General features: G+C 38.9%; 2 protein-coding genes and 1 non-coding gene across 4 annotated transcripts in view; 1 reads left to right on the top strand and 2 right to left on the bottom strand.

Annotated features, from left to right (window-relative positions):
- Window positions 1-4,058: 4,058 nt before the first annotated feature.
- On the bottom strand, window positions 4,059-4,131 carry Trnaa-agc (transfer RNA alanine (anticodon AGC)). The gene has a single exon. It is a non-coding gene; the product is annotated as a tRNA-Ala (tRNA).
- A 1,292-nt stretch (window positions 4,132-5,423) lies between these two features.
- LOC146457211 (uncharacterized) lies at window positions 5,424-10,376 on the top strand. 2 transcript variants are annotated; one of them, XM_085092192.1, is made up of 2 exons: window positions 5,424-5,717; window positions 8,638-10,376. In XM_085092192.1, the coding sequence occupies exon 2, from the start codon at window positions 8,663-8,665 to the stop codon at window positions 9,362-9,364; it is 702 nt and encodes a 233-aa protein (XP_084948318.1). In that variant the 5' UTR covers window positions 5,424-5,717; window positions 8,638-8,662; the 3' UTR covers window positions 9,365-10,376. The 2 variants fall into 2 exon arrangements, with proteins under 2 accessions (XP_084948318.1, XP_084948317.1); XM_085092191.1 differs by lacking the exon at window positions 5,424-5,717 and adding an exon at window positions 5,788-6,513.
- Window positions 10,280-13,051, bottom strand: part of LOC146457210 (AP-5 complex subunit beta-1-like) — a 26,004-nt gene continuing 23,232 nt past the window's right edge. Inside the window, exons 35-37 of the mRNA XM_085092190.1 lie at window positions 12,485-12,561; window positions 12,249-12,361; window positions 10,280-11,186 (exon numbers count right to left, since the gene is read on the bottom strand). Of these exons, the coding sequence (XP_084948316.1) occupies window positions 11,023-11,186; window positions 12,249-12,361; window positions 12,485-12,561 (354 nt within the window). The 3' untranslated portion in view covers window positions 10,280-11,022. The remainder of the gene's footprint in view (window positions 11,187-12,248; window positions 12,362-12,484; window positions 12,562-13,051) is intronic.

Raw genomic sequence — 13,051 nt, 5'->3', positions numbered from 1 at the left:
GATCTCAATTGCCTCTCTCCTGCCACGTTCGAAATATTCCACTTTAAATTTTTATTGCGCTCTGAGTACAGGAAATTATTTTATCACTTTTTTAAATTCACAGCATTGTTATCGGTAGAAATTTTTATTTGGCATGCAAAAACGAATATGGGATTTAGAAAATCCGCCACCACCCAAATTAACAAGGTTGAATTAAACCTCTTGTAAACAGAACTACGTTAGAGATTCGTTTAACTTATAAACCTAAAACGTTTTCATTGCCTAAATGTACTTTGAGCTTCACTGAAGAGACTGTTTACTCGATCAATCTACTGAGTGAAGCAAAAATGCCGTGTCATGCCGACAAAGTGGACTCAGAACATCAGCTTAGAATTGAGTTCGAGTATTAAACCTGTTATTTAGGAAAAAAACCCGAACTGTTGTCCAAATAGGCGAGCAAACTGACCTAGAGCGAGAGAAAGGGAGAGAGAGAGAGAGTATATTATATGTCTTAACACTTAAGGTAAACCACAACCTACCTCGTTTTTAAATTATCCTTTGGTTTTAAGCGCTATTTTCTCTGCAATAATCGTCAGACAGGTCTTCGCTTTTTGAGTCTGTTGTTTTTCTTCACAAAATGTCATACGTACAATCAAGTCTTTCACGATCGGCATGCGTCGGAAATGGAATTGCGATTATTTCAACTCTTTAAGGTTATTTACTAGGAAATGTCATACGTTTTTTCACCTGCAGATATTTTATACAAATAGAACTCGCAAAAGATGGCAAGAATGAAATTACTTTTTTGTGAAGCTGTCGCAAAGCAACCCACGGCAGAAAGAGAAATTGTTCATAAGTACAAAAAAAAAAAAAAAATTCTGAGATAAAAAATATCAGTAAACTTGTTTAGTCGACTAACTGTACACGAAAAACGAAATTTTAGAGCTAGTGAACTTCGCGAAAAAGGGAAATGGAAATATTTTAAATACTATTCAATCGCACACTATAATCACAAATTTTAATAAAAGCTTCAACACCAGTTTAATTTCTGTTTATAAAGAGGTGTGACTCAAAACGAAATTTGCTACTTGTTTTTTCAACAAATCTTTATCAGCTATTAGGCAGTGACTGTTTCTGTTAGTTTTTCTAGCGATAGTTACATTCTTTCAGCACGTACAGTGATTATTAAAACTTTATGTTATAAGAAAAGGATATGAATTGTAAATGTTCAAAGTAATGATGTCCTCCCCCTTCCCGAAATAGCGAATTAACGTTTGCTGGCAATAAGTTTCGTGTCAGACCCGCCAAAAGCGCGAAATAGAATTTGAAACACGGTCCCAAATCGTTCGCAAAATTTTCAAACGGTCAACGAGTCAAGTCATCTTTATTTAGGCAGGGTGGCCCTTTCAGCACTAGGCTGGTATCAATATAGGCCCTGTGCAATTTATGACTACTACAAAATAATAAAAAAAACATAGCTTAAATATGTACAATAAAAGTCAAAAAGTACATAAAAATAGTTAAACATCACATATGATTAAAAGCAATCTCGTAATTGCTAAAATATTATTTAAAATCTGGGAAATAAGTTACATGCAACGGTGTTGTAACTTGTTGAAGCAATGACAAATTACTTGATTTTCTCTCATTTACTATAAGAAAAGGAAATGAATTGTGAATTCTACAAGTAACGATGCCTTCTCCACCCCCTTCCACCTACCCCCTGCTCGAAATAGTGATCATTTGCTAGGAATAAGTTCCGTGTCGCACTCACCAAAAGCGTGAAATAAAAAAATCGCTTGCAACATTTTAAAACGGTGTTGCTATTTGTTGAAGACAAGGCATATCACTTTATTTTCTCTCATTTTCTATTTAACTGATACTGACGTCATGTTGAATATTTTACGTTGTTGAAGGGACAGAATTGGAGTAGAGCCTGGGCGCTTACCATTTGTATCAATGGAAAAATCGGTTGGAAAACAAATGGAACAGTTCATCCCAACGGATATTTTCCGAAAAGAAAAGTAATACCTTCCGAGTTGTTACTTTTTCTCGCTTTCACCAAAACGAACGGAATTTTCTCTACCATTTGTTTACATTAATAGAACCAAGCTTCATCGCAAAAGCAGGAAACATGACTTGGCAAAACATGGCGGCTTCACATACAGCCGATGTAGGATCTTCGAATAACTGAATTGGGAATGATAGCTCAAAATATTCCTGAATTCGGTTCAGCTTTTGTCCTGATCAATGAAGATACTGTAAAGAAAAGATTTACGTCTTCTTCTGCTTCTTCAGGAGTTTCAAGTGAAACTCATTTTCGTGCTCCAAAAACCCTAGTAGTCCAAGCAAAACATAGGTCATCATCTTCGTTTGTATCCAGACTCTTTCGGTTTTCGGAAATGAGAATGACACAGGCATACTCTGAAAAAAGGAAATCTGAGTGCCCCTGTCAGAAGTCGAACCTAAGACCTTCCCATTACTAGTTTGGATGCTCTACCACTGAGCTACAGGAGACTCCTGGGAACTAAGGCCATTAAACTAGGTTCATGGGTCAAACATCCTGCATACTGCTAGGATTTGAATGTCAATGTGTGGCATATGCGCAATGGCATAAACGTGATGGTATATTTTAAGCCTGGTGAATGAATGAGAATGATATATTATTCAGAGTGACACAGGCATACTCAGTAAATTACAGCAAGTTCCTCTTCTGTTTCCTCCAGTGGGGAAAGTCCAGTACCATTTGTCGAACAATTCTTATCGAAAATTCCACTTAAACGGTAAGCGCTGGTTGACTTCAAGGGTGCATTCTTTTGGGGCTATTCTAGCTATTCTTATTCCGGAATAACAAGCCTCCCACGCAGGCGTCCTCAGGGGTTCGTCACGCGTTTCCTCCTCCACGTGGGGGAGAAAACGCGTGACGAACCCCTAAGGACGTCTGCGCGGGAGGCTAAGGAATAACAGAATACATGGAATTTCAAATTCGAAAAGAACGCTCCTAAAATCTGGAAACGGAAAACCCATGGCGGAGGTGACCTGAGAACTGCTATGTCTGCGCGCGCGAGCGGCAGCGTAGGATTTCCCGCCAAAAATTTCCCAAAAGAACGCGTATTCTGTCTATTCCGAGTAAACCGTATTCCTTCCATTCTCAGTTTCTGCTATCGGGAGCAGAATGAAAAGAATGATATTCCGTTCATTCCGAAAACGGAATAGCTCCCAAAAGAACACACATACCGTCTATTCCGAGTATTCCTATCCCGGAATAGTCCCAAAAGAACGCGCCAAAGTAAAAAAAAAATTTCAAGATGTAACCTGGCCTTCCTCACTGAGCATGCAATACACCACCTACACGGTACAACATTTAAATAAAAATATATAATATATAATGAATTTTTCCATACCTAATTTCAGACCTAGCCTCTAAAACTCATACCCGTTTTCAGATCGTTTGAAATCGAGACCCATTTCAGACCAAAACGGTTGTAAAGCAGTATACCTCGGGGGATGCCTATACCTATCAATAATGATTCGATTTGCCGCTGGGCACCAGACTCACGCACGATGCCCTCCTTACTCGGTTAAGATGTATCCCGTAATTATTGTTTCTGAACTATATATAGTTTATTCTTTTTCTAAAAATAGACTTCTGTTAAAAAAAAGAACAATACTTAAGATGCATCTCAACTTAGAAGGGCTTGGGAGGGCAAGGAAATGTGAAAATAAAGCTGTTGTTGTTGTTGCTGTCGTGAATCTGGCCTTGTCTCGGGATGCTAATTCAATTTTGGTCGCTCAAGAGAGGACGCTTATCAGGGCTGTGCGCTTATTTCTTTTTTGACATTAACATAGCAGTAAGAATAAGCACTTCATTCAACGATGACAGAGTGTAACACTAAGAGGAGCAACGATGTGGCCTCGCATAGTTAGCATAGCATTCCGACTTCTCTTTTCAGAGTCGAAATCTACTCTCAGATTAGATAGTAAATAAGTAAAAAACTAATTCATTTCAAATAGAAGAAAGATCCTCGCAGTTACTACGCAACTTAAGCAGTTTCGAAAAGAAAGCCTGAAAAAAATTCAGGCTTGAACGGGATTCGAACCCATGACCTCTGCGATGCTGGTGCAGTGCTCTACCAACTGAGCTATCAAGCCAACTGGGAGCTGGTCATATTGTGAGTTCGTAATATACCCGTGAAGGATGAATAAATAAATGTGAATATATGAGCTGCGGATGAAAGACATAGAAGAAAGATCCTCGCAGTTACTACACAACTTAAGGGGGGAGTCTGGTTACATTTTGAGCCCAAATTTGTAACAGATTGTAAGGCAGATAAAACTCCTGCTATTTATTGTATCATCATAGAATTTTCCATGCAAATAGACTAGCCCACAGGCTAATGTGGCAATGGTTTACATACCATAATAAGCAAATTTATGGTTAATTATTAACTAAGTTCTTCTTAGAGGTTATTTTCTGCTAATTTCATGCCCCCATGCTTTTTTTTTTCTATTCTATTTACAAAGCAAGTCTAATATTTCTCACAATAACACTACATACACGGCTCTTCAAACCTATTGAGCTATTTCGGTTTTCAGCAAATTGCGTTGCCATAGCAACACATTATTTTATAAAAAGTTCAACCTGGAATAACATCAACTGTATTCATCAAAAGTAAAAAAAGCCTCAATAGGTTTGTAGAACAGCCTTTCATAAGTACCTGAGCCAAATTTGGTGGAAAATGAAACGAAGCTAAATGACAGCGATTCATTTTATGATGCCGTCGATACAACAGGGTGCGCTTGTTAACAAAACAAATTTCAAGGGGGAGGGCTTTTTAGAAAGGGGGTGTTTTATTGTGTATATACCTTATCTACCTCCCCCTCCCTTAACACTGGTTACCAGTGTCAGACAGGAAGTCGCCTAAGGAGGCACAAATTATACCTAGCGGTTAGATTTACAGCTGAATGAAGGTGACCAAAACGTAACGTATTCACTCTCTGGATGATTTCGTTAGAGAGCGTCTCACTTGATTTAAAGCCACACTCACTGCAACTCCGTAATACCGGGCCAAACGAGGTCAAGAGGAGCCCGCCCACACGTATGTTTTATTTGAATATTAATTTTTCACAATACGCTTAGGCCTTCCGGTCCAAAGGTAAATGATAGGAAATGTTTTGAAAACGGAGATTTACAAAAACAAGAGAGATTGTTGAAAAAGCTGGAAACTTCTTAAAACCAGGTATTTAAAATGACAAATTGTTTTAATTACCCTAGCACCCTATAATATCCTATCCACGTTCCTCCTTTACTGTTGTGGATTAACCATGATAAAACTAACAGTTTAAAGGCCAAACCCGCTTTGAACACGTCAAAGGATTGTATAAGAATAAAACACAACAAAAGCTTTATTATAGTTTAATTCGTGTTTAACCAAAGACGTACGTATGCGGTAATTAAGCTCTCTGGCCCACACGATAAGAATAATTCATGTGTGCAGAAGTACGTGGGTGTTATGAATACATTGACAAAAGTATTTTGACCATTCATGAGCTACAACTTTATCGTATTTCTTTTAGAGCTTATCTGTTTCACTCGTTAATGTTTTTTGTGTCTCTCCTTTGCTGTGCCTTAACAATTAGCCGTGGTGAAAGCGAAACCAGTTTCTTCATAAACAACAACATCCGTTTTCATCGACCGGATCGAGTCGAGGACATCGCTCAGTCTATACATAATTATGGTAATGTATTGCACTGTATATAAATAATTACCGTTGTCATTGTCCGTTTTAACCAATTTGGATTTGGTAGCATAAGGCTTCCAGGGAGGTACTGCCGTGCAAAAATGTTATTCCTCGGCTTGACTCGTTTTTCTATTCAGATTAACATGAAATTAAATTTTTCGTGAAAAGAGGCGCCAAAAGAATGACGACTCATGGTGCAAGAAAGCGTCAGTTTATTCTCTATACGAATAAGCACAGCCAGAGAAGACAGAATTCCCGCTGAAATATAAAGAATACAAATTTAATGTATTCAGAAGCTTCCTACTGATAGTTTACAAATAAAAATGGAAATTTGCGTAGTCACTAGATAATTTACTTTAAAACCAGGAAACTGTCAAAAAGATTTCTTTATTCTAGAAACAGGTGTCATCCGCAGCTCGCGAAACTTCTTGCAATGTATAGGTATAAAAATATCACAAGGGGTCATTTTATTTTTCATCAGTTATCATTCCGTGTCATACATGTATTCATAATTTGCGATTCTCGGCGAACTGCCAATGGCAAAACACCTACGCGCTGTGACGTATATCGACAAATAAACTTAAAATTGTATTATATCAATTAGTGTCTCAACACAATGCTCATTGCGAAAATTAGGGTATACGAAGGTTGTGAGCCCTTGGTAACAAGACTACCGCGGGACTTCAATAACAGGAAAAAGCGAATTTATACGGGTAAATTTGGAACTTAGCAAAACAACCTCGGTATTTCTTGTCTTCCTTCTTGACACAGAAGCATCACTGCAAAGCGCAGGGTAAGAAATCATTCATGATATCTTTGTGTATCTGTGGGTGAGCGCTAATTGTGTATCCTTCCCAAGAAATGTGCTGTGTAAACCTAATTATTCGAGATTTTCGATTATGTAAGGTGGAAAATCTTCTTGAAATGTGTGGTAAATAATTCAATGTGCACTATCTTCAAATTTAACCCTTCCACAGGTTTTGTCCTTCATATTTGATCGCCAAGTCGTCGTGTATATTTAATGTTTCCGTTTAACTTGTGAAGTGGCCGAAAACTTGGCTGTCTCAAGTAAAATGACTAAAATAAATATTGAATTGTTTTACGTTATGTGTAGATTCTTAAGAGAAAGATGAACGCAAAATCGGTGAAATATATTCGAGCAACGGAAGAGATGATTTTAAAAACGAAAACCGGGATTTCTAATGAACTGCAAACAGCAAAAGAAATGTTTGATGTAAAGTTGACAATTTTGGACGAAATGTGGAAAATGTCTTCGACGGAAAATAAAGCACATACTGAGTTATCATAAGTAAACGTCAAATAAAACTAAAATACTGGATAATAGAAACTAGGATTTGAGGGAAAATACAGTGGTTTCGTGCACATCTTGATTCGGGAGTGAAAATTTATTTTCTCCTACGCAACAGAAGGGATTTTAAAGACAAAAGAAGGAGTTTCGAGAGGCTTTAAGGCTCCAAGTTGAACGCATTGTCGTTGAATTGTCGAGGATTTTCTGTTATACATAACGGACGAATTGCGGTTAATATTTTTCCACCTTTGAAGTCCTCAAAATAAATAAGATTAAAAACCACGAACAGGTTATTGACAAGTGCTATGCCAAGAAAAACAATAAAATTTATTTAGCTTCCATTTAACTTGATGAATAGTCTAACAAATATATCTTACCATCTTCAGTTGCTGCAGAAAAAAAATAACAACTTGTTACCATCTACGTGACGGTAAAAAAATATTGATAGTTTTCCCTACTGTTCGTTTTATTTTGACCTCCAGTAAACTAGCAATAATGTTTTTCCCCGTTAAGCCTTTCAGTTTTGTATACAAACGAAGCAATCTGTTTGCACGTAAACCAAGTTTAATTAGTTTTATGGGAACAACTGTCACTCGCCGCTAGGAAATTGGCACTAACGGAAATCTCAGTTATAAAGTCTTTTCAGTACAATACTAGCTGAGAATCGAAGCTGTTAGTGTTGTGATTGGTCAATAATGTGTGTTTCGGCATGCTTCAAAAAGTCCTTTTATAAGTAAATCGAGAAGAATTTCGTCCTAGGATGAATTTATGGGAACAACTGTCACTCGCCGCTTGGAAAAGGAAAGACACTTCGCGCTAATGGAATCACTTAAGTCTTAAAATAGCGGAGAAGCTGATAATGTTATGATTGGTCAATAACTTGTGTTTCGTTTGACTTCGGAAAAATGTCTTTTTATAAGTAAATCGAGAAGAATCTCGTCCCGGGATGAAGTTCAACCTCTTCCCAGAACGATGAAGATTTTTGTTTACTTGTATGAGTTATTTCGTCCCGGGAATCAGGGATAAAACCCTCCTCGCCTGAGAAGAACTTCACCCCGACCGCGACAAAATTTGGTCAAAAAAGGGCATTGATGACACAATTTAACACAACAACACGATTAGAGTGGAAAAAATATTGTTTGCGTTTCTTCGATCTGGATTTTAGTTTACTACTACGAATAGTAGACGCAACTTGTAAACAAAGTATGTGGAGTGGGAACCGACGTTCATCCTAGTGAGATCATATTTTTCGTCTCGTTTCATTCCCGGAATGACATTTCATCTCAGTGCTTAGTATTAGGAAGAAGTTATCCTGGGATGAACTCTTTCCCAGACAAAAGTGTGTAAACAGCAACAAGTAAATTCAACTAGGTTCATGTGACAAACATTCTACAGATACTGTTAGGATTTGAATGTCGATGTGTGGCACATGAGCAATAAAATAAATGGTACATTTTAAGTGTGGTAAATAAATGAGAGTGATGCATTATTCAGTCGGTGACACAGGTATTTTGTAGGCTTTGTTTCACCCAACCGCAACCGAACAATTCATTTGCCTTTTCGGCTTTCATTTTACCGCTTACCTTCGGAAATATTCTTCCATTTCAGCGAAAAGCATACTTTGGGACTTTTCATGGCGACGGGAAAAGAATTGCCTTCGGTACAACTGACAAGAAAATACGGCAGTATGCCCACGCTTGTTCAAAAATCAATGATATCTCTCGAGTACAAAGACGAAGGTTTTACGCCTCGAAAGATGTCCGGTTTGCCTGACGCCCCAAAGACTGGGAACAAACAAAACAAAATGCAAGAAACTCAGGGATTGCCCCTAGTTAGGAGATCTTCAGAAACTCCCGCCAAAAACAGCCGCGGTTCCAGTTTTCGGCGGGAAACCAGTTGGTGTAGCTCGCTGCTTGAAAGGCGGCAAACGACGACGAAAACGCCAAATATGGAGAAAACAGCCGCCGGCAGTGCTGGGAAACGAAGACATGAAGACGTGAAGTTTCCGGAGGGCCGATATTCTGAGTGGCTTAGAAGGATTTCAGCTTTCAACGACAAAATCAGTACAAATGTTAAAACTAGAGGACAAAATAAAGAACAAACTACCAATTTCAACAAAGGACAACACATGAAGGGCGTTAAAGCTCGAAAGACGCCATTTCAAGGAAAAGAAGGCATTCAGAAAAAGGCAGTTCCAGCAAACAAGAATTCAGGACGATGCTCCCAAGCATTGTCGCTGGAGAGAGAATTCTACTTCGAGGACAACAGACAAAAATGTATACAGTGGCTAAAATCCTTGCCGGGTAGTGGAATGGAACCCATGAGCTTACGCTAGAACGTAATAAGCACTCTTTCATGATTCTTAAATGAAGTGTTTCAGGCCGAAACCCTTAATCCATTCCCACACTCTCATAGAGATCTGAATTTGAGGATAGGCCGAGTTTCGTCTGACTTTGAAATATAGTTTCTGTTAAGTTTTCTTTGTTTCTTTTGCCACTAGTTAACAAAACCAAAACAAAGCCTCCTTCGTTTTCCTGTTATGGAACACCCACAAGTGCATCTGACTGATTACTTGTTCGACGTCAATTAATTTCTAAAATGTTCTCGGGTACTAGGTCGAAAACGACAAACAGCCCACATTTGTTTTTGTGCGCTAAACCATGCAGTCAAATTGTCATTTTCCAGTTCGTTTGTTGTCTTGTTCGCGCGTAACCACTTCAAGGTCAAACGATAATTAATCGCCCTATAACATACATGTGGACACCGACTCGCAAGTGAAGTAACTCGTTAATTCTGTTTGGAGAATCACGTTCCGCGCAGTAGTGTTTAGACCCTATCAATCACGTCTCTGGATCTTTTGAGTTTGAGAATGAAACCGTTGCCGTTAGACCATTGTCATCCACGTGTAAGCAATTGAGCTGTACTTCACTGTTATGCCATTCGTTATCCTGTATATAACCTTAAAATACCTCTTGCTTTAGACAAGGGAATGCAACTTATCTTTTTTATATGCCCCTGTTCATTTTAGATAAATTAAACGTCCAAGTGCTACATTCATACATATTAAGTGATATTCCGTGCGATTTCTCAGGATAATTGTTAAATGTCTACTTTGTACACACGACGAATATTGAACACCCATGACCATATTTGGACAGTGTTACAATGCGTTTAATTATAAAATACTATATGCGCACCATGGGTTAAGCACTCTAAATATCCGCTAGACGATGTATACAATGCAAACAAGAAAGAAATAGGCTTGTTTAATGTTTACATCCCTTGCGCGATCTTAGAATATATCAGGCATTTATCGAAAATAAAAAAGAAAAACATTTATTTGCATCGTTTACAGTGTATTATTTAGTACATTTACAATATACACGAATTCCTCATAGCAAAATTTTCTCGAAACTTCATTTGCAACGGGGTGTCACAAAGTGTAACAATGCCGTTGCATTGCGCATGTCCAGAGAAAGAAACATCCTCAGCTCTTTTCAACCGGCACAAACATCCAGCATTCGCCTAGCCTCCCAAGCAGCCGTTTTTAGGGTACTCGTATTAACCTCCTCTCGTGGGGAGGACGGTAATATGAGTCCCGTAAAAACGACTGCGGAGGGACGCTGGCATTCGCCATTTTCAAGCGAATTTATAAACCGTTCGTGGTAGCTGTAAAACCTCAGAGCGTCCGAACTGGTCGGCTGCTTCTCTCCTCGGACCACCTGAAGATCAGTTGCTTTAGGTTTACAAATAACTTCACCGAATTCATCGGTAAGCTCGTTTCACTGTTGAAGATGATTTGCACTCATTTCGGGAGTGTTCGTGACCATTTTTGACCGGGTGTTAAGATCTCGGAAAAGCTCGGCAAAGTCCATCAAGTGTCGCAAGAAAATGAGACGCTGCTTGCTGAAACTGCCAATCAGCCGGTTTGGTTGAGCCATCAGGCTTCTCCAGCTCGGGTGTCAAGGTTCAAGGTTGATAAGTTGGATGCAGTTACCCACTGACCAGCTCGAACTGCAGAAGATAAGACTCCACCACCTGAAGCAGACGCCAATCATCCGTTGCCACGGAGACCACAGTTGTTTGATTGAGAGGACGGAATTTTAACAGAAGATGCTGAAGTGGTGGTAAGAATATCCCAAGTCGTACTTCATCATCTGAAAAGCAATTGTTATCGGTTGCATTGATACCGGTAACAAAAACAAACGGTTTCGCTAAAGTATAAACGCGCTTCTCACGCCATCCTGTCACCATGCACAGCTCTGTTTACTCAACTTCTTCACTCTTTGAATCAATCTCTAATTCCTGTGAAGTTGACTCGAGCTCAAATTCACTGACATGTAAGCGGTATTTCGCCATGCCAACAACAAAAAGGTTTCACGAGAACAAAGTGGCGGTTGCACCTATTGCAGACCTTCTCACCAGATGGCTCTTATATCCCATAATTCTACCCTGCGAGCTCGGGTTCAATTATTGTCATGCGCGCAAGTAACACATCTCGATACGGAGAGCAAAGAGCAGAGTCTGGTAGAAAGGAGAAGCGGGGTACCTGCTGGCAAATCGTGGATCTACCGGCAAATTCTTTGTGCCAATAACCAATACTTGCGCTATTGATTGTGCCTGCTAAAGGCTTCTACAATTCATGAGACTTTTCCTGATTTTTCGTTTTTCCTCCTTTCGTTGTGTTAAGGTGGGGGTAAACGTGAATTTGAATGTAATTTTAAGAGGTTTAAAGAAGGGATAAAGAAAGAAAATGATTTTTGAAACACCAACAGACAGTTGATACCCACGCAAGAGCACCCCAGGTTGCTAGTGGACTAACTTGGTTTCCGTCTATTAATTATTAACTACAAACTCTAATTTTAAAACTTCACTAAATCTTCAATATTTCTTATTTCTCTAAATTTTACTAATCCTTCTAGAAATACTATCTCCTCCCAAATATACTCAAAAATCACCCAAAAATTCACAAAACACCCCACAACATAGATTCACGGAATGAGCAGAGAGTTTCTGGATTGCTTGAAACGTGAACGAGATATTTCCATGACACTGATTTTAAGCGGCGTGAAAACGGCTTTCAGGTTTACCCCCGCCTTAACGGTTTACTGTTGGTTAACTTCGCTGGACTAACTGGTTAAACTGACCTATGGCAATAGTGGACCTTGTATTGAAGGAATATATGACAACCTGGAAAGCTGTTCAGTGTGTTTACTTACCTGAAGCACTCGTAACAAAAGGAAGCAGGCGCTCCTCTAGGATCCTTCCCATGGTGCTCCACTCAACCGAGAGACAGACAATGGACTCGGCCCCAGTGCCTGTGGGGTCTCCACTGCAAAGGCAAATAACAGAAGACGATTAATTCTTTCTCAAGTTGAATGGCGCTAAGAGCAAAGGAAGAATACAACAAAGGTGAAGCAAACGTGATGGAGTGGAACTGTTAAATGACGAATACCTGGTTCGTTGAACTTTCGTGATGCAATCCCATAACGCAGAGAAAAGCTCTCCCTTGATCACTGAGAGTGGAAACGTCTAAAATAAAAGAGTAAAATTTCATAAACAATCCACGATAAACATACTAAATATTCAGTAAAAGGAAAGCAGGGTTGCCGGAAGGAAATGCAAGAGGTGGCTGCTAGCTGAATCTTCGTAGCATGAAACAAACAGGGTCCAGTAAAAAAACAAAACCAAAAAAAACAAAAACAAAAACAAAAACAAAAAACAATTAAGGTAATCCTCGGTTAACGTGCACTTTGATTCCAGTTTAATTACAACTCAATCAAGATTCTTCAAAAAGATTTTTGTGCCTTAATTTTGACTTAGCCTTTTCTTTACCATTAACGTTTAAAAACATTTTAAAAAAAGCGAAATGAAAACCTCGCTTAATTCTTAATCGGGGATTACATCGACACCTGCTGTGTCGATGTTAGCTCATTTCAGGCTCGTCCGGCCCTGGAATGTTTGTTTTGTTATATCAAAAAAATTGCTAGGAGCTATTTAAAGACCTGGGCAAAGTTAACAG

Source organism: Pavona decussata, unplaced genomic scaffold, assembly GCF_977016875.1.
Source record: "Pavona decussata unplaced genomic scaffold, jaPavDecu1.1 SCAFFOLD_245, whole genome shotgun sequence".
NCBI classification, from domain to species: Eukaryota; Metazoa; Cnidaria; class Anthozoa; order Scleractinia; family Agariciidae; genus Pavona; species Pavona decussata.
The sequence above is the reverse complement of the archived record's forward strand: the minus strand, read 5'-3'. Positions and strand labels throughout refer to the sequence as shown.

What these genes read in the sequence shown, in the direction of transcription:
- LOC146457211 (XM_085092192.1), top strand. Translation starts at nt 8,663, where the DNA reads ATGGCGACGGGAAAAGAATTGCCTTCGGTACAACTGACAAGAAAATAC.